At 42.5% G+C, this 26,624-nt stretch overlaps 1 protein-coding gene across 8 annotated transcripts in view; it reads left to right on the top strand.

The window, feature by feature from the left end:
• Positions 1–4,494: 4,494 nt before the first annotated feature.
• The window catches only part of HDAC3 (histone deacetylase 3), a 78,796-nt gene continuing 56,666 nt past the window's right edge, over positions 4,495–26,624 (top strand). For 4 of the 8 annotated variants that reach the window (XM_087930546.1, XM_087930543.1, XM_087930541.1 and 1 more), the window contains exons 1-2: positions 4,495–4,562; positions 15,753–15,835. In XM_087930546.1, coding sequence (XP_087786672.1) covers positions 4,508–4,562; positions 15,753–15,835 — 138 coding nt within the window. In that variant the 5' untranslated portion in view covers positions 4,495–4,507. Of the gene's footprint in view, positions 4,682–15,752; positions 15,836–26,624 lie in introns of all 8 variants that reach the window. The other 4 variants (XM_087930548.1, XM_087930547.1, XM_087930545.1 and 1 more) reach the window with 1 other exon arrangement.

Here is a 26,624-nt window from a genome sequence, read left to right as displayed (position 1 = left end):
ATAACTTACAAGCCATGTGGCCAATGGTAAGATTATCTTTACAGGAAGCTAGAACAGTTTTTAAAGCTCAAGCAGACAAAAAACGCTGCGATCCTAAACCTTTCAAGATTGGGGACCATGTATATTTGTCCACAAAATTCTTAAAATCATTACAACCCTCTAAGAAACTTGGGCCAAAATTCATTGGCCCATTCCCCATCTCCAGAATTATTAACCCCTTGACGGTAGAGCTTCGACTTCTCATAACACTTAGGCAGATTCATCCAGTATTTCACTGTAGCTTGCTCAAACCAGAGATAACTTCAAACCTCAGACCCCCCCTTCCCACACCTCCAACCTCCCTCATGGTACATGAGGAGCAACATTTTGAAATTAAAGATATCCTTGATTCACGCACTCACTGTGGATCCACACAATACTTAGTAGCTTGGAAACACCTTCCTTCCTCAGAAAATGAGTGGGTAGCCAAACGACACATAAAAGCACCCACATTACTACAAAAGTTCCACCTAAAATACCCTGATAAACCATCCTGAATTGCAAATGTAATGCATGATTTTGTTTTTCCAGGTAGACCTATCTGTTTTTTAAGGAGGGCAGGATGTCAGATCCGTGTATCTGTCATTTCTTCAGTGGAAGAAGAAAAGGGGGGGAGAGACTGATAAAGAAATCCTTTCTTGATGTAACCTGAATATATTTAATCTTATATCGAATTTGTATAACCTACATATGATACAATGGAGGGAGGAAACCCAGATGGCCAGAACCTATCACCTCTGAGAGGCACAGCCAGGAGATGAGAAGACCATAAAAATTCCACAGTGAGATATGCCCTGGGAAACTGTGAAAAAGATCATTCCTTACAAAAGGGGTGTGGGAAATTAACATACTGGCTTTTGTTTCACTAAATACACATCGAGATAATGGGAGGGGTTCTAAACTCCCTTATCTATCCCTGTATGCCTCAGAGACTTTAGACGCTGCTTTGAACTCCTACATGAATTGTCTCATCTCGATACGTTTGGTTTTCAGAAGTTCATTCTTGTTAATTGAATGGGAAAAAGTTCTGTAGCCTGACAATAATATTTTAGAACTAACATGAGGACAATTTGTTGAGAAGAAACAATATTTCTTACCTCTCTTTCTGGCAAGATGATTGTGCCATCTATTCCCTAAATTCAGTTAATTTTCAGAATATGAGCTAACTTTATCTCTCTTTTGCACCTTGCTGATCTGAAGTCCCCATCACTCAAGTTTAAACCGGCAGCAAAGTGGAGAGAGAGTTTTATATATAAACTGACTCATGTAGCTCAATCGTGTACAGAATTAGTTGCTTTTAGGTATATAGAAATCAATGAGTTTATGCAAATCTAACTCAGCAAAATATACATATTTGATTTAAATAAAGATACATTTGGTATTGGGCCAATATATGTGAACATGTCTAGGGAGAAGACAATTATGAAAAACATATTTTTGAAAATATTTTTGAAAATGAAATTATGAAACATAATTATTATTGTTTGCACATAAAATAACTGTTATGAATAATCTAATAAATATCAGTTATTTTGCAAAGTGCCTTGGGGAAAAATCTCACTATAGCAGTTGGATATTATAATTAATTATGATTCAAAATGAGAGAGGCCCTCTCAATCCCTTCTTTCAGTCTAGCTGAAGAGTCTATCTATCACAATCTTGTATCTTACAGATTGGAACTTTTTATTTATTTATTTGATTTGTCAATCGCTTACAAGGTAACAGGTATAAGTATAAACATAGTTTTGAATACATGAGATGGATACGTATAAGAAAAACAACAACAAAAGAACAGGGACGGTAGGCACAATTGGTGCGCTTATGCACACCCCCTACAGACTGCTTAGGAAAGGGGTGAGGTCAATAGTAGACAGTCTAAGGTTAAAGTTTTGGGGCTTTGGGGAAGAAACCACAGAATCAGGAAGAGTATTCCAAACATTGACCACTCTGTTGCTGAAGTCGTATTTTCTGCAATCAAGTTTGGTGCAGTTAACCTTGAATTTTGTATGTATTGTGTGCTCTTGTATTGTTATGATTGAAGCTGAAGTATTCATTGACAGGTAGGACATTGCAATGTATGATTTTATATGCTATATTTAGATCGGACCGAAGGCAGCGTAGTTCTAGGTTTTTTAAGTCTAGAGTTTCAAGTCTGTTGGCATAAGGTATTCCGCAATGAGTAGAGGAGCAGAGAACTCTTCTTGTGAAATATTTCTGGACTTTCTCAATTGTATTAATATCAGATACATGATATGGGTTCCAGACTGATGAGCTGTATTCAAGCATAGGTCTAGCAAATGTTTTGTATGCTCTAGTTAGTAGTGTGATATTACCAGAGAAGAAGCTACGTAGGATTAGATTAACAACTCTTAATCCCTTTTTGGCTATGTAGTTACAGTGGGCTCTAGCACTTAAATCATTAGAGATGTGTACTCCAAGGTCCTTGACAGAGTTTGGATCCTCAGCAAGGTCTTGACTATTCAGCTTGTATTTTATTTTCTGATTTGTTGAGCATTTATTTGTTGAGAATTGAAGTTGCCATTTGATTGACCATTCAGATACATAGTCAAGATCTTTTTGGAAGGTAGTAGTATTGTCTGTGGTGTTGAATAGCTTTACATCATCAGCGAAGAGAATGCAGTTGCTCTTAATATGATCACAGAGGTCATTTATGTAGAGTATGAAGAGAGTTGATCCTAGAACACTGCCTTGGGGGATACCACTGTTGACAGGTAGAGAATTTGATAGGACACTCCCAATTTTGACCATTTGTTGTCTGTTTGACAGGAATGCTTCTATCCAGTTATGCAAGTGTCCAGAGATACCGTAAGATTTTAGTTTTAGGAGTAGTTTGTCGTGTACCACTGAATCAAAGGCTTTACAGAAGTCTATGTAGATTGCGTCTATTGCTTTGCCCTGATCGAGTTGTGTAGTCCATATGTTTTTGCAGTGTAAGAGTTGCAGATTACAGGATAGTTTTTTTTCTGAAACCAAATTGTTTATTAGAGAATAGGTTGTTTGTCTCTAAGTGGAGGATAATGGGTTGGTTAATAATAGATTCCATGACTTTACAGGTGACGCAGTATATGGAGATTGGTGTAATTTTCAACTAGGCTGGGTCTCCCTTTTTGAAGAAGGGGATGACAATGGCTTGTGACCATAGTTTTGGCAAAGAGCCGGTCCTGAAAGATTTTTAAAAAATTATGTTTAGAGGTTCAGCTACGGCAGTGAATAGCTTTTTAAAGGAGTAGGCACATATTCTGTCCCGTCAATAGATAGGGATGGTTTTAGATTGTGTAGTGCTTTTTCAACATTGTCTTCTGTAAAATTGATATGTATTAGATCATTGTAGTTGTCTGTGGTTCGACTAGGAAATACTGGGCATGATCCATTGCTGTTTACAAATACTGAGCCAAAGAATGTGTTAAAGAGGTTGGCTTTAATAGTGTCGTCATTACAGTCTTTGTCATTAGGTCCTTTCAGGGGTGGGATGAACCTTGAGTCTTTTAGTTTGTTGTTTACAAAATTGTAGAAAGCATGGGTGGAATTTGTAGATAGGTTTTCCTCGTTTCATGTGAGGATTAGTGCATTCAGTCTTTATCTGGTGGCATAAATTTTTATATCAGCTTTTGAAGTTGGCAACGTGACCAGATTTGTTTTTTCGCCAAAGTTATATTTTTTTGGATTGAAGCTTCCTTATTGTTGTGGGTAATCTGTTTTGCCTGGTTGTTATTGGTACATATAGTTTGATGACTCTTTGACTTATAGTAAGAATGTGTTGTGATGGTCTTCAACAGTATTGCATCCAGTGAATAGAAATTGCCAATCAAGGGATGAGAGATCGTTGATTATGAGATCATAGTTGCCTTTTTTTTTAAAGTTATAATTGGGGATTCTGTTGTGATGATTTTTGTGTGGATGTTGAGACAAAAGTCAATCATGGTGACTTTTTTTTGAACCTATGCCGTTTGAGAGTATTTTTAAAAGATGGCAGAAGCTAGTCTTTTATTTCATTTCATATTAGCGCTATTTAAATTATTTAGAAGTTGGGCCGCGAAAATACATATGAAACCTGGAGGAAAAGTAAAAAAACGTATGAAAAAGTAAAAAAAGAACAAGTAAAAAATAATAATTTCGTTGCTGATCGATTAGTGATCGTCCAACCTTTTTCTAGATACTGCAGCAAATTTTAAAAGGCAAATCAAACCGAATCTGAGGCCTGTTATTTGACTAAGAAACAACGCGACTCCTCACGGCCTTACTTCCCTCCGCTGCGTAGCAACCATTCTGAACACAAACCAGAACCGAGACAGTTACTAGGCGGCTGCGCGCAGGGAAAGAGAGGCCTTTCTTTCCTTCGGGTTACAGCTTCCGCAGGTTACCTAGGCGACGCGGTGACGTAAGTCTGTGGGTGGAGGGACGCAACCGGGAGGTCACTGGCCCTCGAATCCTTCCGAGTGTGGTGGCGATGGCGAAGACTGTGGCTTATTTCTATGATCCCGATGTGGGCAATTTTCATTACGGTGCGTGCGCAGCAGCGGTAATTGGAAAATATTGGGATGCTCATACTTTCTGTGCGATCGAGTGAAGGCTGTCTGATTTTTCCTCGGTTGAACAACGGAGCGGTCTTTTCCTAACAACCGTATGTTACAGTTTTTCCTCAGAAAGGCGTTGGGTTTGTTTCGGTCCTTTCTTTGTTTTTTGCGGCAATGCTGAAAAAAATCCTTCAACTTTCTTTCCTGATTTGAAAGACTGCAGTTCTGTGCACGTGTAGGAGACCTGGCAGTTCACACTACTTCATATTTTGAGAAAGGAAAAGAATGAAATGGGTATAGAATAGAATAACAGATTTAGAAGGGACTTTGTAGGTAATCTACTCCAACCCCCTGCTCAAGAAGGAGAGCTCATAAGACTTTCCGAGTACTCTTGATTACGTTTGAACTGCTCCTTTATTATAATTACTGCAGTCATATCATCATTAACTTAAACAAGAATCTTTTGCCCTTCAAAAGCTATTTTGCTTTAATTCGTACAGCAATGCTTTTTCCCGTTCTCTCTCTCTCTCTCTCTCTCTCTCTCTCTCACACACACACACACACACACACACACACACACACACACATATCAATTACTCAACCAACTTCTATTTCAGAGTAACACATCTAATGATATGGATTACCACTTGTAGTTTGCAAAGGTCCAGATAGCAGCAAAGAGCATCTGATTTTTTAAAAATATCTGTATTTATGGAATGTGATAGAATTCAAGCACTGTTCTGTGAGAATGCCTGTATCTTCATCTATGAAATGTTAGAGGGTATGTGCAGAATCATTGATTCTTGATATTATCATTGTACAGAATTGTATCAAGTATCCATGTTTTTACTTTATGAAGGTTATTGCAGTTGTTCAGAACTTCAAGTCCATTCCATGTAAATTACAGGTGATCACTGTAAAAAGATATGGTTGCACAAGGGACTTGTTTCGATTATTTAAATTTTAAGCAATTTTCCAAAACAAGATATGTCTTAGTTGTCTAGATCCCAGTTAATGAATCAATAGTCTCTTAAAAGGCCTCCCACTTTTTTATTATTATTTTTATTTTTTAATATAATAATTTCATCTTCAATCTTCAATTGAACAATCTTTGTAAAATAATAATCAAAATTTACAGCATTATTCTTTACATTAGTATTAATTCTACAATATTAAAATAGTAATATTCAACATACTAATTGTAATACTTCTCCTAACATTTCTTCTTTATTTCACTAATCTTTTGTTTCCCTGTTTCTAACTTCCATTTTTGTTATTTAACCATTGATAAAATAAATCCCATGTCATATAATATTCAGTTTGCTTTCTCCTTCATTGCAAGTATTAGTCCATTCATTTCTGCGCACTCTTAATTTTCCTGATCACATTCTCATCCTTGAGTACCTCTTCAGTTTTCCAGTCTTGTGCAAATACAACTATAGCTGCAGTTAATATATGAATAATTAAATATGCATTTCCCTTACTATATTTTCCGGGTAAAATCCCCAACAGAAATATTTCTGGCTTTAAATCAATATGCTGCTTTATCATTTTTTCCAACCACATATGTGTTTTTGTCCAGCATATTTTGCTTTTGAGCAAGTCCACCACATATGATAATATGACTCAGGTATCTGGTGGCACTTTCAGCATTTAGCCAACTTAGCTTTAAACATCTTTGTCAACCTTGCTGGCATAAAATGCCATCTATAAAACATACAAATTTTCTTTATATGCAGTTGACATTATTAATAGTTTCTGTCCCACAGTTTTTTGCCATTTATCTAACTCAATTGCATAACCAAATTTTTTTGCCCATACTATTATTGTCTCCTTCACTTGTTCATCTTCCAATTTAATGCCTAATAGGTAGCTGTACGTTTACTTTATCAATTTTTCTTCTGCCCCTGTTAATATCTTGTCTAGTTCTGTTAGTTCTTTATAAAAGCCATATAGTTTAACATCTGTCTCATATGTAGAATGTATCTGCACTTGTGAGTACCATGTCATATCAATCCCTTGATCGCTCAATTCTTGCTTAGGTTTGAGTTCCCTCTTCAAAATATCTTTGTATCTAACAATATTTTCCATGTTGGTAACATTTGGGTGAACCAGTGCTTCCATCGTTGAAAGCCAAACTGGTATCCTCAAGTAATGTTGTTTTCTGACTTTCTTCCACACTAACAATAATGCATTCCTAATATGTCTTTGAAAGTAACCATGTATTTTATTCTTCCCATACCACAAGAAGGCATGCCAGCCCAATTACAAGTCATGTCCCTCCAAGGTCAATAGTCTTTTGTTCCTCAATACTATCCATTCTTTCACCCAAGTTAGTACTGCAACCTCCGGTAGCCCAAAGCCTCTTCTATTTCTCGAATTCTGCAGCATTTTTAGGCTTATTTTTGCTTTTTTCCCTTGCCAAATATATCATAATGTTACTTTACTGAGTTCCTCAAAATATTTTTTCTAATTTTATTGTAATTGTTTGAAATAGATATAATAATCTCGGCAATATATTCATTTTTTATTGTAGCTATCCTCCTATCAATGGTAATTGCAGGTTTTTCCATTTCTCCAAATCTGCTTTAATTTGTTGCGTCAGTTTATAGTGCATCAGAGTGTTCAGGAATTGCAAATCCTGGATGTCAGCAGAGGTACAGATGCTTCTGAGAGCCCAGAATACCGCCTTTAAGGCAGGTGACAGAGATAAATACAATGAAGCCAGGGCAAATCTACAGAGAGTTATTAAGGTAGCTAAACAAAAATATAAACAAAAGGTGGAGAACCATCTACCACAGTAGTTGCCACGGTGGTCTGTGGCCCACTGGTGGTCCATGAGAAAATTTTGGTGGGCCGCAGAAAAATGTCCCCCCAAAGCAATTAATCTAGGCTGCACCCTGGATTATGGCCTGCCCACCCACTGGCTCCCATCCTTCGGCCAAGCGCAAACCTGAAAAAAGCAGCGCAGCCCTCACCAGCCAGGATGAGGTAATGGTGCTGTTGCAGCAAGAGGAGGCTGGTGGCACAGGCGTGCTGAAAATGACAATGGAGGTGGCCGGAAGGTGCAGGAGCACCACGCTACTTGCATTTGCGCAGCACTCTTGCACCTTCCAGTTTGCCTCTCCTGGCCTGGGCTCTTCCTCTGTGGCCACTGGCTGTAGGCCCAGGGCAAGAAAAGTACTGGCTGGTGGTGGTGGGAGGGGGCGGAGTGGGCAAGTCTGCGCTCACCATCCAGTTCAGAGGTCCGGAATGGGGTGTTGGCATTGGTTTCCTCATCCCTCTCGGCCCTCTGCTCTGCTGCCCCCTCCCACAGCCTCAGCCATCACTGCCTGGGAAAAGCACAGAAAAAGCGAGCAGAAACATAGCTCTTGCTGGGGCAAAAGAGCTGAGATTGAGGAAGGCACAGGCAAGAGAAGACGGAAGCTGCCGCCTTTGAAAAATGCTGCTTTCTGTTCCTGTGCCTTCAAATCTCCGCTCTTTCCCCTCAGCGAGAGCTCTGTTTCTGCTTGCTTTCTTTTCTGGGGGAGGGGGGCAGCAGAGACGTCAGGGCTGCTTTCCCCCTTCAGCAAGCCAGGCCTGGAGGAACATGAAGAATTGCAGGCGAGCACTGGAGGAAGGTATGCTGGAAATGCCAACACACCTTTCCAGTGTGCTCTCCTCTGTTTCAAAGTAGGATTGAGTGGTGGGAAGGGAGCAGGGGGAGGTGTAGGAGGGAAGGAGGAGCCCGGCTGGCTTTGGGGCGGTGTGGGGAGACCAAATGCACAGACCAGAAGAGTGCTGAGGAAGACAGGCTCCTAATAACCAGCCTGTTTGTGCAGGTGAGAGCTAGAGCTTTTCTGGGCTTGACACATACACCCCTTTGGCCTCCACACAGGGAGGGATCCTTCTCTGTTTGAAGCAGCAGGAGAAACCTGGAGCTTAGCCTCGGAGAGTCCTCTTATGTGGAGACTGAAGAGGAGGTTGTTGCCTGGTTATTTGGAACCTGTCTTCATCGACACTTCCAGCCCGTCCCTCCTTCCTTCCCCAACTCCAGTCAGCTACACCTGGCAAAGGAGAGAGAGATTTCCTTTGACTTGGGGGAAATATGAGATGGCTCTGCTTTTTTTTCATTTGAGCGGGATCGGGTTCCTCCCTGTCCAGATCTTCCCAGCATCCAGGCACCATGTGGCCTCTTAAATCCTCCCTCTTCCCCCCCCAAGGATGAAAGAGGCCCCTCCTTTCCGTTCGCTCTGCCCCATAGTTATGATTAACCATTTACGATTTTGTTATAATTAAGCATATGTATGTATGTATATATAATTTATATTTAATATGAAATTTTTTTATATTAAATATATTTTTTTAAAAATTCATATTAGTGGTCCTCGGGATTTAAAAGTATGAGTTTGGTGGACCTTGAGGTTGAAAAGGTTCGCAACCCCTGATCTAGTAGACAACAACCTCAGGCAGCTGTGGCAGGAACTGCAGCACCTAACCAATTATAAGGGCAATATGATAAAGATAGTCAACTCAAATGCCTCGTTGGTAAAGGAATTGAACAGCTTCGCCCGCTATGAGGTTAAGAGACCTGACCTTGTAGCCCTCCAATTCCCAGCCACTCACCTTGCATGAACATCAAGTGAGAGCTGTATTGAAGGCCGTGAATTCCAATAAAGCTGCATGTCCAGATGAGGTGCTTGGGATAGTGATAAAAACCTCTGCTGACCAACTATCAGAGGTCCTAACAAAGATTTTTAACATCTCCCTGCAAATGGCCAGTGTTCCATCATGTCTGAAAGCAGCCACTATCATTCCAGTCCCAAAGAAAACAGCAATAAACAGGCTGAACGACTATAAACCCATTGCGCTAACGTCTGTAGTGATAAAGTGCTTCGAGAGACTGGTTCTTCAACACCTCAGGTCTTGCCTTCCATCAAACTTCGACTACCAAACTTAGTTCACCTACAGAGGAAATAGGTCAACAGGTGATGCCATTGCTACTGCCCTACATTCTGTAGTGAATCATTTATAGAAACCTGGGAACTACATCAGAATGCTTTTCTAAGAGTACAGTTTGGCTTTTAATACCATTTTGGCCAACATCCTCATTGAAAAGTTGACTGACTTGAATTTTCCTTCTCTCAGCTGTGACTTTCTGATGGATCGGTCACAAACAGTGAGAGCTGGGTCTTTCATATCCTCCACCCTGAAGCTCAGCTCTCCTCATGGCTGTGCTCAGTCCCTACCTTGTACACACACATGACTGCATATCTTCTGATCCATCTAACATGATAATAAAGTTTGCCGAGGATACCACCATACTGGGTCTTATTACAGGAGGAGATGAATTAGCATACAGACAAAAAGTCTATAAGTTATCCACATGGTGCTCAGAAAACAAAGTGTATCTAACTAAACACCAGCAAAAAAAAAAAAATGGTGTTAGACTTCCAGAAGCAGAGAGAGGAGTCTATGGGAATTGTGAACCCTGGATGACTGCTGAGGTACAGACACTTTTGAGAGCCCGAGATTCTCCCTTTAGGGCAGGCGACAGGGATATATAGAGAGAGGCCAGGGCAAACCTTAGAAGAGGCATTAAGACACCAAAACAACAATACAAATATAAGGTGGAGAACCACTTAGCAGATATCATCGTTTCCTTTACTTGCTCTTCTTCTAGTTTGACACCTAATAAATAACAATGCAATTTTTAAATCAACTGTTCTCCGTTTCTGTTAATATTTTATCCAGTTCTGTCAACTCACTGTGGATACTTACAATTTTAACATTTTTTCATCTCTTGATTGTATTTGCATATATGAATACTAATGCATATTCAATTCATTCAATTCTTGTTTAATTTTGAGCTCACCCTTTTCATTCAGTATATCCTCATATCTAACAATGGTTCCCAATTTACCAATGTTTGGGTGTATAAGTGCTTCCATTGTTGATAACCAGACTGGAATTTTCAAATAATGTTGTTCTCCAGTTTTCCCCCATGCTAACAGTAAAGCATTCCTAACAAAATGTCTTCGAAAATAACCATGTATTTTACTTCCCCCATACCATAGAAACGCATGCCAACTCAATTGCAGATCATGTCCTTCCAATGTCAACAACCTTGTATTTCTTAACATAATCCATTCTTTCATCCAAGTTAGTACCGTAGCCTGATAGTATACCTTCCAGTATGATAACCCAAACCTTGCCATATATATTTCAATACTATTTTGTTAATACCTTCAAAGTATTTTTTTTCTCCAGTTTCATTGAAATTGTTTGATACAACACTTTTGGTAATATATTCATCTTAATCATTGCAATTCTTCCTATTAATGATAATTGCATATTACCCCATCTTTATAAATCTGTCTTAATTTGTTGTTTTAGTTTATAGTAGTTCTCTTCCTTAATCGTTTCACATCTGGCTATTAATCTTTTACTTTTTTTGCAATCTGTATATCTAATATCTCAATTAACTCTTTTTTCTGTTTCTGTCATATTTTTTACCAGTATCTTAGTTTTCCCTTTATTTATTTTCAGTCCTGCCACTTTTCCATATTCCTCTATCTTATTAGCTTAGCTCCTGTTCCTAGTGGTTCTTCTAATATAAAAAGCAAGTCATCTGGAAATGCCTGTAATTTATATTCCTCCTTTTCTATTTCTTTTATTTCCTTATCTTTTCTAATGTTTCTGTTTAACACTTCTAAGGTTAATATAAATAGTAATGGTGACAAGGGACACCCTCGCCTTGTTCCTTTCTTAATGTTATTTTTTCAGTCAATTCTCCATTTGCATATTGTTTATAATATATTGTCTTAATCATTTTAATAAACTTTTCCCCAAAGCCCAGTTTTTCCATTTGTGCCAACATAAACTGCCAGTTCATGTTGTCAAAAGCCTTCTGTGCATCTAGGAATATCAATGCCATCTGTTTCTCTGGATGCACTTCATAGTATTCCAAAGTGTTCAGGATTATTCTCATGTTGTCTTTTATTTGTTTCTTGGGTAAAAACTCATTTTGGTCTGGGTGTATAAATTGGTTTAGAAATCTCTTTAATCTTTCTGCCATTATTGAGGCAAATAATTTGTAATCCGAGTTCAACAATGAAACTATAGTTCTTAATCTGTTGTAAGTTACTATCTTCTTTCGGTATTAGTGTAAAATAAGCTTTCATCCATGAATTAGGTATTTTCGCCTACATCAGTACTTCATTTACCACTTCTAACAATATATTATTCAAGGAATCCTGAAAGATTTTATACATTTCTGCTGGCAAACCATGTGGTCCTGATGCTTTCCCATTATTTTGTCTTTTAATTGCTTCTGTTTATTCCATCATTGTAATTCTTTCCTCTAACATTGTTTTAATTTCTTCTGGTACTTTAGGTAGGTCTGCTTTTTTAAAGTATTCTTTAAATTCTCCTTTCCCCACTTGTTCTTGTTCATATAGTTCCCCATAATATTTTTGAACTATTTCTTTTTTTCTCTTCATTTCTGTAGTAAAGGTTGCCTTTGTTATCTATTAGTTGGGAAATCCATTTCTTTTCCTTCTCTTTCTTCAGTCTATATGCTGGCCACCTTCCTGGCTTATTTGCGTTTTCAAAAAAGTTTTTTTGACCCTTCCATATTACTTTAAGAGGGTTGTGGTCTCCCCTTGTTTGTTTCAATACTTATTTCTTGTATGTTATAGATTAAGTCTGTTGATATCCACATCATGTTGATCCTAGACCAGGACAGGTGTCTGTTCGAATAAAATGTATATTGTTAATTTTGGGGGTATATTTCTCTCCATGCCACTTGGATTGCTAACTCTTCCGTCATCTTGAAGAAGGATTTTGGTAGCGTTTTCCTGTTTTTATTTATCTTTTGTGTTTTATAGTCCATTTCAGCATCCACTATTGCATTGAAATGTCCTAGGATGCATATACATTAATATTCTAGTTCCATTATTTTTCTTGTGTAATTTATCATAAAATTCTTCTTGATTCTCCTTTGGTACATATATTACCACTAATAATGTTTGTGTCAACTCATAAAACATTTTGTATACACGTTTTATAATTGACAACAGAAAGAAGGTGGGGAGTGAAACACAGTGTGAAATTGAAAGTACATTCCATTCATATTTTCTTCTAAGACTGATTAGATGGTTGAAACTTCTGCCGTGAAAAAATCTAATTGGAGAACATGATTGATGACTCTTGGCTATGGAGGGGTGGGGGGAAAAGCAGGATCCAGGGTGACAGTGAATTACATAACTCAGAGTTGGCTTCACCCAGATTAGTGCCGATGTAGAACATTACCTTCAAATAAATCCTCTTTAGTTTTGGGAATGTGGCTCAAGGCTCATGATTTAATTGGAGTAACTGCCAAAACCCTGACAGATAGCCAACTGATAGTTTGTTTATATTTCATCATTATTTCCACCATTAATACTCTCCCTTCATCATCTTGAATATTTGTTTAGCTTTTATTGTTTCTTTAATATATAATGCTACTCTTTTACTTTGATGTGCTAGGGAGGTGTATAATTTTTGGTGGCCAGATATGAGATTACATATAGAGAATTATGTGAAATCCTGTCTTGTCTGTGTAATAAATAAAACTAAAATTGGAAAGCCAGCAGGATTACTACAATGTCTGAACCGATGATACCCTGGCAAGACATTGGAATGGACTTTATAGTTGATTTACCGGATAACCATGGATACACAGTGATATGGACTGTCATTGATCTGTTCTCCAAACAGGCACATTTTGTCCCATGTAAAGGAATACCATCAGTTTAAAAAATTAGCCAAATTGTTTATATAACATATATATCGATTACATGGGGTGCCTCAAAGAATAATATTGGATAGGGGAGTACAGTTCACCTCAAAATTCTGACGAGAGTTTATACATCTGATTGGTTCAACACAAAGACTAAATACAGCGTATCACCCAGCTACCAATGGAGCGGCTGAAAGAGCTAATGCCGCCATCAAACAGTACCTTTGTTATATTAATTATCAACAAAGTAATTGGGTAGATCTGATACCATATGCTGAAATAGCGTATAATAATACGGTACATAGCATTACTGGTCATTCCCCCTTCCAAATAGTAAATGGTATGGAATTTGTAGCCATACTCGAATGGCCTCATAATGAACAAGAACAAAATGTAGAGACTACAATTACCTGGGCAGATAAAGTATGTAAGCAATGGGACTCAGTTCGAATCGCCTTGAAAAAAGCGCAAGAAGTATATAAAATCCAAGCTGATAAAAAAAGATCCTCACAAACACAATATGATGTTGGAGATTGGGTATATCTATCAACTAAATACCTACACCTAGGTCTAGCTAGTAAAAAACTAGGCCCAAAATACATTGGACCATTTCAAGTTATACGAGTAATAAATCCTGTTACAGTTGGTCTTCGACTTCCTTCTAGGTTCAAAAGAGTTCACCCATATTTCATATCAGTCTTCTAAAACCTGCAAATATGACACGACAAGAACCTAGATTGCATACCCCAGGACCAGTTCGTGATGACCATTATGAGATCAATGAAATACTCAATTCACGTCGTAGACGTGGAGTATTGCAATATTTAGTTCAGTGGACAGGTTATCCATTAGCAGATGCATCGTGGATACCCCATACAGATGTATCTGCATCCCATCTGAGATGACAATTCCATATAAAAAACCTCACAAAGTGGGTGGGAGGGATGAAGCAAGATATATACATGTTATTAATAATAACCTTTCTGTTACAGAAGGAACAATGGTAGAGGGGGCTGCCTGTCGGGCTTCAACGATCCTACTGGTTCATCCACTGGAGTGAAGCCCGACACGTTATCTTGATTGGGGAAGGAACGTCCGATCCTGCCGTTTCCAATGTATTGACTTAGTCGGGGAGGGTTTTGCACTCCTGTAGATCCTTGGGGAAGGTTTTCCACTCCTGCAGATCCCATCCTGGCTTGACTCATCTATCCCGTATCGCCACAGACATGTGACAAGGATGGGGGTGGGAGGAGGTTTTTCACTCCAACTCATTTCCAGAAACAAAACATGGAGGCTCATTGGGGTGGAATTGGGGGAATTAAGTCGCGGCTCGAGATTTAAACCACAAACTGCTGGGTTAATTAGTTGCATTTAGAATTGCAGGGTGGAGGCGTGTAGGACTAATGGGGAGGGCGGATGTTAGCTGCACGGTGTGGGGATTCATCATAAATTGCGCTGAGATGCAAATTATCTCAGTGCTGACTTTACCCAGTATAACCGTTGTTGCCGTGTTTGAAGGACAACGAGCGAAAATAAACGTACCTATTCACAAAAACCCTGTGAGTAACATAGTTCATTGCTAGAATTTCTACAAAATCAAACTCGGGCTAACAAAAGGTATTGGTCTGTAATTTTTTATCTGTTGTAAATCTGAATCTTCTTTTAGTATGAGTGTGATATATGCTTCCATCCATGAATTTGGTATTTTCACTTCTAACAATAACAATAGCACTTAGTGCTTTACAGCCCTCTCTAAGCGTTTTCCAGAGTCAGCATCTTGCCCCCAACAATTTGGGTTCTCATTTTACCCACCCTGGAAGGATGGAAGGCTGAGTCAACCTTGAGCCTGGTGAGATTCGATCTGCCAAATTGCAGGCAGCCAGCTGTCAGCAGAAGTAGCCTGCAGTACTGCACTCTAACCACTGTGCCATCAATGATGTTCAATACTTCATTGAACACTTCCAACATTGGCATACTTAGAATATTTTGTAAGTCTTTGTAAAGTTCTGCTGGTAAATCATCTGGGCCCGGTGCTTTACCATTCTTTTGTCTCTTAATTGCTTCTGTTAATTCCATCATTATTATACATTCATCTAACATGGCTTTCACTGTTTCAGGTATTTTTGGTTGTTCTGGTTTTTTTAAGTATTTTATCTTCTGAAGCTGTCTTTTGGTCATATAATTTTCCATAGTAATTTTGGGTCACTTTCTTTTTATCATCATTTTGATGGTGAAGGTTTCATCCATTAATTGATGTATCATTTTCCTCCTTTTTCAATTTGTATGCCAACCATCTTTCACTTTTAAAATCCATATTCTTTATTCTTTGAGGACTTGTGGTAGTGATCAGTTAGATTCCTGTGCTTCTGATGTGGACATGTTAATTATATATGTTTCTCTCCCCCCCACAATATTAGGAGCAGGACATCCCATGAAACCACATCGGTTGGCATTGACCCACAGTCTGGTGCTACATTATGGACTCTATAAGAAGATGATTGTAAGTGTTGGATTTCACTTGTTTGTTTTAGATAATTATTGCTAATTTTAAGGACTTCATATACGTTACCCAGTACCCACCATATAATGTGCTTTTAAGTATAGTAAAACTTCCTTATTACACAGAAGACAATATCTCAAAGCAGGAATCCATAGTTTGGAATGACATTGTTTGCCAGATTCAAAATTATGATATACTTCTTTTGTTTTTGTCAGTTTCAGCTAAGGAAGATCTTACCCCATCTTCCTTTCCCATGGGAAAAGATGGTTCAGTATCTTCCTACTGATTGGAAGAAATGCCAGAGTTCACAGCTGCAGATAGTTATATTACCCAGTCATACAAACTGCCAGGATAGTTTCTGATCACCTGTTTACTTTGCAGGGAAGGAAGAAAGTTCAACTTATTAAATTGCATTGCATAAAATTGCATTGCTTGATGTCTGTGGAGATTATTGGGTCATGGTTGTCCCAAAGGTGCTTTTTTTCAAGAGGCAACTGGACTTTCTGGTTTTCTTTGAAGACATTTCACTTCTCATCAAAGAAGCTTCTTCAGCTCTGACTTGATGGTGGGGAATGGAAGGTTCTCCCTCGAGCTGCTCGGATCATCCAGAGAGTGGGAGGTGCTCCAGTCTGCGTCTGTGTAGGCTGAGCTTAATTACTGAGGAACGCTCCGCCCTCTATCACGTGGTCTCTTGTAGCGTTCCCCAGTTTATGCTCAGCCTTCGCAGAGTTAGGCTGTGTGTTTTTGACTGTGCTTCCACTCTTGGCTGATTCAAGCAGGATAATAGTAATAATTCCAGGTTTGATTCTCAGTTTGCTACTTTCCTTAGCCTCTGCGCATCTGAGGGTGTCTTGGGATCCAGGGGTGTGCGTTTTCACCCCCAGGGGGCTGAGCGGGCGGCTTAGCAGCGCTTAGCGCTACCCCCCCTCCTCTGCCGTTTTTCCTCTTCTCCGTTCCTGCCTTGTCGTCCTTGTGCCGCCCCAGCGGTCCGGATTCTTTTATTGCTGGTTTTCCCCCCATTCAACGCCAATCGCCCTGGTAGAGGCGATTTTAGCGTCCTCGCCCTCGTGGCTTGCAGGACGCACACGCCCTGAGCAGCCCGCTTTGCTTTTTTACATCGATCTCCAGGCAGCCACCATTTTGGGCGCTGCCTCGTGGCCGGGTGCCATTTTGTAGGCCTCCATTTTGCTGCGACAATTGCTGGCCCTAGCCTCAGGCTCCCAGGCCTAGTAGGGCCTCTCTGTCTCTCTCCTCAAAAGGGAAGAAACATTATTTATCTATTATATTTACTGGTGTAAAAGTGTTGGCTCCCGCAGCAGAGCTCAGGGCGGGGAAGTAAGTGCAGCCACTCCCTCCCTGGGGGGGGGGCAAGCTGCCTGAGGCCTCTTATTTCTGGCGTTTATTTGACTAATTGGCTTTCCTCTTTCTACCACAACTGCTAGGTTGTTATTTGGTCACACCTTAATACAGAATATCTTCATATTTTTTTACATTGGTGATCCTATCTCATTCAATTGGCATTTATTCTCTCTCAGATTTGCTTAGAGAGATATAGCCTCTCATTACTGCTTCAACAGGGTGGTTTTTTGTTTTTTCCTGGATCCATATCCTGACAGGATATAGTTTATACATTAGAAGTCTATAACTGTGTCAGTTCAGAATTTTTGGTCATATTTTTCAGATTATTCCTTACAAATTCTAAAAGGGGGCGCGGGCCAGTTTCTGGATACCCGGCCTTACCCAGGTCGTATCCTAGGCATGCCAACCGCCTATATACATATATATATATATTCATATTGACTCATCTATTTGTTTCACAATGGCAGATGACAACCCCAACACCCACCATTCTTTGAAGGCAAAATCTAAGTCCCATCATGTGCGCAGACAGGCTAAGGAAACCTCCCAGGAGGCTTCCAAGGCCTCTCAAAGGGAGGCCTTAAGGCGCCATAAGGCACTAGAGAGGGAGTTCGACAGGCGCTCTAGGGTGACTCAACCAACACCCCCAGCCACCCCTTCTACTTCCAGGCACCCCCCGCTCCAGTTTGTTCCCCTCTATCCAGGCACAGCTCATCCCAGGAGTCTCACGCCCCTGGACCAGCAACCAGCTGGATGCCCGAAGCCACCTTCACTCCCACGGCCGCTGGTCTAAGACAGGAAGACCCGCCCACGATCGAGATGCCTGAGTACATGAGAGTTTGGATGGAACAGGCTATTCGACAAGGAATAGCTCAAGGCATGCAGAAGATGGCTGGACCAGGCCTCCCTCAGACGGCTCCTGCACAAGAGCCTGTGCCAACCAGGTCCACGCCCACCCTGGCCCCCGCTCCTGGTCAGGTACCCTCCCGGGGGGCCAGCCCTCTTCCAGAAAGGGAACCGGACGAGGGAATGGAAATTTTAGACCAATACAGGGAGGGGGAGGAGGAGGACCTTGAATGGGGATCCACCTTCCATGGGGAACCTCTTTCGGACTTAGACCCAATGGAAGCAGAGCTGTCAGAGGACGAGGGCCTTACCCCCGATCAGCCTTCCTTTGTGGGGTTATTCAAACCCCACATGTTCAAGTCCATCCTGTTCAAGGCCAAGAATACCTCTGGCCTGGCCACTCAACTTCCCTCTGGCCCCCCCTCCTCAGGGGAGGACCCAGAGGACGCCATGTTCAGGCAGCCTGTGGCTGCCGAGGATGTGATTCCAGCCCCTCCCATTTTCCACGATCTGGTTTCTAACCAACTGGGCTTTACGGGGACCCCTCCTGCCCCATCCACTCAGGATAAGATGTTATTTAACCTCGAGCCAAGTTTTTGCTCCCTCCTCAATACCCCGGAGGTGGATGAGCCCATTGTTGGTCTCGCCTCATCCTCCTCCCCGAGTGACCCCCTGGAGGCCCTCAAACCCGAAGACAGGAGGTCTGAGTTAGCCTTGCGTCGGGCTCATCTAGCCGACGCCTGGGCCATTAGATCGGCCACCGCAGCCTCCTTCTTCACCAGGTCCTCTATCCGGTGGCTCCGTCAACTGAAGTCGCATATCCCTCCATCCAACACAAGGGCGCTTCAGGACATAGCAAAAATCACGGCAGCGGCAGAATTTTCAGCTGACGCCACGTACCATGCTGTCAAATTCTCCTCCCGGGCGCTAGCGTCTCAGGTCACTGCTCGCCGTCTGCTCTGGCTCAAACCATGACAGGCGGACGTGAAAAATAAGGTCAAGCTGGCCTCCGCCCCCATTAAGGGGGAGAAACTTTTTGGTCCGGCCCTGGACCCCCTGTTGGCCGAAACTAGGGGAAAGAAGAAATTCCTCCCTTGTCTTTTTCGGAGGCCAGACTCTCGAACCCCTCAGCCCTTTCGAAGAGGGTCCTCCCGGTCCTTCTACCAGTCACCCTTCCCTCCCAGATACCCGAGGCCTCCCTCATATAGAACACCATATCCCCAGGATCGTTCCGACCCAAGCGATCGGAATAGGAGGGGCGGAGGGTTTAAGCGTCCCTTCAGGGGTTCCGGGGGGAGACCCTTCCGGCGCTCCAAATAAATCCTGTCTTTCTCCTCCCATTGGCGGTCGGCTTAGACATTTCGCCGACCAGTGGGACTCCACCACCTCCGATAAATGGGTCAGGGACTCCATTAGGTTTGGGCTCGCTCTGGAGTTCAACTCTCAACCTCCCGAGTTTTTCATGTCATCTCCTCCTTCTAGGGACCCCTCCAAACGCAACTTGATGGATTCTGCCATCCACCATTTACTCTCCATCCAGGCCATCCAGCCAGTTCCCCACTCTCAACAAGGACAGGGCTTCTATTCCCACCTCTTCATGGTTCCCAAATCCTCGGGAGGGTGGAGGGCTATCCTGGATCTCAAACGGCTCAATCGCTACCTATCCCTCCGTAAATTCAAAATGCACACCCTTCAATCCATCTTGCTGGGCACCAGGCAAGGAGATTGGCTCTCTTCTATAGACCTCTCAGAGGCATACCTCCACATCCCAATTCAGCCCTCCCACTCTAAATTCCTTAGGTTCTGTTACAATCACCGTCATTTCCAGTATGTGGCCCTTCCCTTTGGGTTAGCTTCCACTCCTAGAGTTTTCACTAAGATCCTCGCGGCCTTGGCGGCTCGCTTAAGGGATTACCCGGTCCGGCTCCACTGCTATCTGGATGATATCCTCATCCTGTCCCACTCACAATCCCAGGCAGAGCTGGACACCAAGACCACCCTCTCTGCACTCCAGGCCCATGGGTTTCTGGTCAACCAAAAAAAGAGCCAACTGGTCCCTTCTACCCGAATTGCCCACTTGGGGGCCATTATTGACACGGTGCAGGGAAAAGTGTTCCTTTCTCCAGAAAGGCTCCTGAGTATTCGAAACTCTATTCAGGTTATCCGACGATCAAAGAGGGCTTCTCTATTAGAATTATCTAAATTACTGGGAAAAATGGTTTCATGCATCTCTATTATTCCTTGGGCCCGTCTTCATACCAGGTCCCTGCAGTGGCTCCTGCTCCCATTTCAAAGGTCCGGCAGAAGCAACTCAAAATCCACCATCAAGGTACCTCCAAAGGTCCTCTCGTCTCTCCTCTGGTGGACCAACCCAGCCATCAACAGGGGTCATCTCTTCAAAGATCCTCAGCGTCTCATCATCACCACAGACGCCAGCCTGAACTGCTGGGGCGCTCACATCCAGTCCCTCACAACGCAGGGCAAATGGTCCCAAGCAGAGCGGGTCTGCAGCATAAACTGGCTGGAGCTCCACGCCATCCACCTGGCCCTGCGCCACTTCCTGCCTCAGATATGCGGGTGGCATGTCCTTATTCTCACGGACAACGTTACCGCCAAGGCCCATGTCAACAGGCAAGGCGGGACCCAGTCTATCCGGTTGATGAGAGAGACCGAAAGACTCTGCCGTTGGGCAGAGCGTCACCTCCTCTCGATCAAAGCAGAACACATTTCGGGGGCCTCAAACACCCGAGCAGACTGGTTGAGCAGGGCCACCGTGGACCAGTCCGAGTGGCGCATCCACCCATCCCTTTTCAGGGAGGCGACCATGATCTTCGGCCTCCCATCAGTGGATCTCTTTGCATCCCCCCACAACTCCCAGCTCCCTCGGTTCTTCTCCAGATTCCCTTCCCCCGGGGCCGAGAATCACGATGCACTTCGCTGTCCGTGGCCCCCGGGACTCCTGTACGCCTTCCCCCCCGTTAGCTCTACTTCCCAGAGTCATTCAGAAACTGATCCAGGAGGAGGCAGAACTGATCCTAGTGGCCCCCTATTGGCCCAGACGGCCGTGGTTTGCAGACCTCCGCAACCTATCGGTGTCTCCTCCGTGGAGAATCCCTCCGGACAGGATCTCCCTTTCCCAGGGGCCATTCAGCATCCGGAGCCCCAATGGCTCCAGCTAACCGTTTGGAGGTTGAGCGGGAAAAGCTGAAGAAGGAGAATTTATCTGACCAGGTCATTAACACCATCCTGGCCGCCAGACGGCCTTCAACCAATCAGATATACAACGCTACCTGGGTCAGCTTCTGCAGGTGTTGCCATCCCTCCTTGGTCAACCCGCTCTCGCCTTCGGTGGCCCAGATTTTGAACTTCCTCCAGGACGGGCTCAAAAAAGGTCTTTCACCTAACACCTTGAGACGCCAGGTAGCGGCCCTCTCGACAGTCGTCTCTGGCGACAACCTGGGTCCCCTTTCTCACCATCCCTGTATCAGGGCCTTCCTCAGGGGAGCCACTAACCTCCGTCCCCCTGTCGTGCACCGGTACTCCACTTGGGACCTTAACAAGGTCCTGGTGGCCCTAACCAAACCTCCTTTCGAGCCTATTAGAGAATCCTCCCTCCAAACTTTGACCTTTAAGGTAGTGTTCCTGGTGGCAATTACCTCGGCTCGCCGAATATCGGAGATTGCTGCCCTTTCGGTGAGAAAGGACCTTTGTATCTTTCACTCTGATCGGGTGGTCCTACGTCCCGACCCGACCTTCTTGCCCAAGGTCAATTCAGCCTTCCACAGGGCACAGGAGCTAACACTCCCGAACTTTTGTCCCAATCCTTTGCGGGAAAGGGAGAAACGATGGCACACCCTAGATGTGAGGCGGGCCCTCCGCATATACATTAATCGCACGCAACCCTTTAGAAGGTCTGAGTCCTTATTTCTTTCCTTCCAGCCCAAGTCATTAGGCCACAAGGTGTCCCCTTCCACCATCGGGCGTTGGATCAGAGCCACCATCGCCAAGGCTTATTCGTCCCAGGCCTTGCCAGTTCCCAGCGGGGTCACTGCACACTCCACCAGAAGTGTGGCCACTTCAGCGGCCTGGGCTACCCAAGCTCCAATTTCAGACATTTGTCGGGCCGCCACCTGGGCTTCCCCCTCCCCTTTCATTAGGCACTATAAGACTGACATCTTTGCGTCAGCGGAGGCTTCGTTTGGCAGACGAGTCCTCCAGCGGGTCATCGAGGACCCAGGGGAGCTTCCACCCCAGATGGATTCCCTCCCGTAGGACAGCCAAGCTTTGGTATGTCCCACTCTCTGGATGATCCGAGCAGCTCGAGGGAGAATGGGCGTTGGTCTTACCTGACACGCCATTTCTAGTCGAGCTGCGAGGATCATCCAGCCCCACCCTTTTTATTTTTTTCCGTCTGGGGGAACCTTGTTTCAGCCAATGATACCTTAAGTCTAGTTAGATGAGAGTTAGACGACTTTCCTCTTCTCTCGACTTCGCATAAACTGGGGAATGCTACAAGAGACCATGTGATAGAGGGCGGAGCGTTCCTCAGTAATTAAGCTCAGCCTACACAGACGCAGACTGGAGCACCTCCCACTCTCTGAATGATCCTCGCAGCTTGACTAGAAATGGTGTGTCAGGTAAGACCAACGCCCAATTTATACTCCTTGCAGACATTTGCATTCTTTTAGCAGGTTATTAAAGTCACCTGGAGGTTTATCTGTGTCATCAGGGTCACCTGCATAGTGCAAATTGGTATGGAGCCTTCTTGGAACTGTTGAAAGATTGGAGATAGATGATGTTGTATCCCTCCCCCTCTGTTGATAGAACGGTGTTCAATTTTGACATAGATGGCCTCTTTAACTCCTCTTTCAAACCAACGATTCTCTCTGTCCAAATTATGGACTTTGTTGTCTTTGAAAGAGTGGCCTGACTGCTAACTGATCTCTTGGCATGAGTGGTTAAAATAAACGTATCTCTGAATTGAAAGCAATATTATGCAGTATATTATGGCATTAGTTTTGTGATTTAAAAACTAGCTTGGTAAGCATATACATTTTAATCCCACTGTGGATCTGCAATGTGTAAAATATGTTTAGAATTACTGGAATTCTTGATTCATGTTCATAAGGTACCTTTTATGTATAAGGTTTGAATCCACTCTCATCTTTGGAAACTCACTGGCAGAAAAATCTGCAAACTAACAGTACAGTAGATCAAAAGATGACATGTTCAGGATGACATCATGACACAAAATCTACTCTTACCTGCAAGGCAACGTTGAGACAAGTATGACAATTGAGGCTTTTGTATTGTCAGTGGGGAAAGCAGGGAGGGCTGACTATCCAGTAATGGCAGGCGAAAGGCAAGTAAGAAAGTGGATTAAAAAAAAACCTACAGAACACAAGACAAAAAATAAGGGGATAAATAAGTAGGCAGAATAGACAATAGCAAGTGTGGAACATAAAAAAGCAAAGAAGAAAGGGATAAATTAAGCTCACAAGAAGGCAAGGAGGGAAAGGATCACAAGGCAGGGAAGAGTGAGATAATTATAGAGCACTCTCTGGCAGGATAAGAATGAACCTTGCATTTAAACCTCACTCAACATTAAAATTTTAAAATTTGCCATTTTTAAACAAACTGCTTGAATTTTAATTTTTAAACTAGACATTTTCCCTAAATTTTTAAATTTTTAAATGATCTGTTAGAATATCAAATTTGTATATTTTTACAATATCCAAATTTTGATAATTTTCCCTTTTAAAAATCTGTGGTAAAAGCTTCTACATTTTCTTTTTTTTTCAATCCATTCATGGAAAAAGCAACTGATACTTTTGTGAACGGCAAAATATGTTCCATGTATACACTTATGCCCAAAGAAACCCACACTTTATATGTACCAAATATAAACTAATTACCTTACTAGAAAAAAAAGTAAAGGGTCTAGAGCAGTGGTTCCCAACCATTTTTTGGCCATGTCCCACCTAAGCATCTCTAAAATCTGATGTGTCCCCTGTGACATATTGTCAGCTTTCACGATTTTCTTCCTTTGCTTTGCATCTTTCAGCTGTCATAAGTAACGGGGGGAGGAGGGGGGATATGGTTATGGGAAATGAGCTGGAGGTGTTACAAAACAACTGTATAAGCTGGGGGGTAGGTTCTTGCTTTAGCTTCTATCCTATACTATGCGCAGCTGCAACTCTTCATCAAAATAAGTCAAGGTCAACGGACAGAGGCCTCATCACCACCTGGAGATGCCCACATGATGATACACACAACTTTTAATTGGATGAGCCAATTGAACTATTGGGGGTGGGAACGTTGCCATTACTTTGTATATGTGATTTATGCACCCATTTTCTCAGATTCAGAATTCTTTTGTTGCTACCACTTGATTTCCAGTAAAAGATATCTTTTCTCTGATTAAAGGAGTCTAAGTATTTCTTTCTTGGATTTTGAATGGAGCACCAGCTGACATTATTCTAAATCTCCACGTTACCAGCCCACCCAGAGAATTAATAAATTTTTTTCCGAGGGGGTCTGAACACAATGTCAAATCCAGCCATCGACCAAGAAGACCTGGGAGTGACTGGAGGACAAGATTTCCTGCTGTTAGAGGCAGCAGGGGAAGCCAACTTGTTAGCAGAATTAAGTCTTGGCGGAAAACCAGCTGTAAAACCCAAATGGTCCCTGGGAGTCAGCTGGAAGGATCCTGAGGAAAAGCCTCCTCCAGGAGTGACCAGTATCCGTCGGCGTGGAAGAGAAGAGCCATGGCAAGAGAAGGAAGGAAGAATTTTTTACTAACTCAAGCCATGCATCTTTTAAATGAAGCTATCAGAGAACCTCAAACTGATCAAAAGTATGAGGGAGAGGAGGGGGAGGCAGCCCCAGCCAGAAGAATCAGAGCAGCCACCCCCATAAATCAACCTGGGTTGGTGCAACAGGCAGCAGCGGCCCAGGGGCCCCCAGCGGGGGGAGTAATTGCCAGAAGGCGTAGAACTCCAAGGGTGCCTCCGTTGGAAGTAAAATATGGGGGGGATCCCAAGGAGTTAGGATTCTTCCTGGCACAAGTCTGGAGCCATATGGAGGAATATGGAGAGGATTTTCCCTCAGAAGCAGCCAAAGTTAGATGTGTTACAAGGGCTCTGGAGGGAACAGCTGCCAAGTGGATGGTGACTTTGCATTATGATAATGCCCCTCAGCTGATGAATTATGACCTGTTCATGACTGCGCTGCGGGCCAGATTTGAAGACCCACTTGCTGAACGTAAGGCCAGAATTAGGATGAAGACCATAAATCAGGAGCGGAGATCAGTGGCCGACCACACCCAGGAATTTAGAGAGCTGGCATGTCATATTCGAGGCTGGTCCAAGGGAGCCCTGATAGAAGCTTTTAAAGATGGTTTGAATGAAGATGTATATCAAAGCTGTATTGCCAGAAGAGACCCCAGTGAGCTGCAGCTGTGATATGTGCTGGCAGCAGAGGTGGAAATTGATATACATCACAGACGCCGGGAGGATCTTGGTTGGAGCAAGCCCACCAGCCCTCGAGAAGCCTTAAAACCTCAAAAGGGAGGAATGGCGGCCAAACCCAAGACCACTGCATGCTTCTGATGTGGGAAGGAAGGTCACTGGGCTGCAGACTGCTGTGCCAAGCTAGAGCCAAAGGGGGTGCCAGGAGGAAGAAGAAAACCTGAAAAACCCCAGCAAAGCTTCACAAAACGGCGCTTAAAGCGGAGGAGGTTGTAGAGATTGCCCCTCCAAAAGGAGAGGAGCTAGGAACTCCAACTTTTTCTGAAGAGAATGAATCCGAATCGGAAGGCAACTCACTGGTAAGTCCAAACAAGGGCCCTATGACCATGCCAGTGAGATTAAAGATACCCACGTCGGGAGCCAAAGGGGAAATCTTGGCCTTGTTAGACTCTGGGTGCACAAGGTGCGTAATCAGCTCAGAGGTAATAGAAAAAATGGGCTTAAGGCTAAAGACTTTAAAAATGCCCATAGCCTTTTGTCATCAGATACCTGGCTCATACTACCATATGTGGTGGACTTGTGAGGACGCTAGAAAATATTGGACTAAAATACGCATATGGTTGGAAAAAATGACAAAGACACATATAGACTTGAAACCAGAGATTTTTTTATTGGGAATCTTACCGGATATATATAATAAAAATTTGAAGTATCTGATTGTAAATATATTAACAGCGGCTAGGATTGTATTTGCTAAGAACTGGAAGAGTGAGAAAATTCCATCAGAAGAAGAAATTATTAAGAAAATATTGGATTGTGCTGAAATGAGCAAATTGACATTTGAAATCAGAGAACAAGAAGATAAACAATTTTATGAAGTTTGGGATCTTTTTTATCAATGGTTAGATAATAAAACATAATGATAGAATATTCAGATTTAGCATAAAAAAAATTTTTTTTTTCTTAATATTATCTTTATAAAACATTATTAAGGTAGATTTGGTATGATCTTATGATTTATTGCAAAATAAATTAAGCAAACTATAGTTATCTCGTTAAAATATGAATTAACAAAATTAAAAATGATTTTTTTTTTTTTTTTTAGTGATGATATT

Source organism: Pseudonaja textilis, chromosome 3 (genome assembly GCF_049901715.1).
Source record: "Pseudonaja textilis isolate UNSWEBS1 chromosome 3, rPseTex1.2, whole genome shotgun sequence".
Classification (NCBI taxonomy): Eukaryota; Metazoa; Chordata; class Lepidosauria; order Squamata; family Elapidae; genus Pseudonaja; species Pseudonaja textilis.
This window is presented reverse-complemented; position numbering and strand designations above follow the sequence as displayed.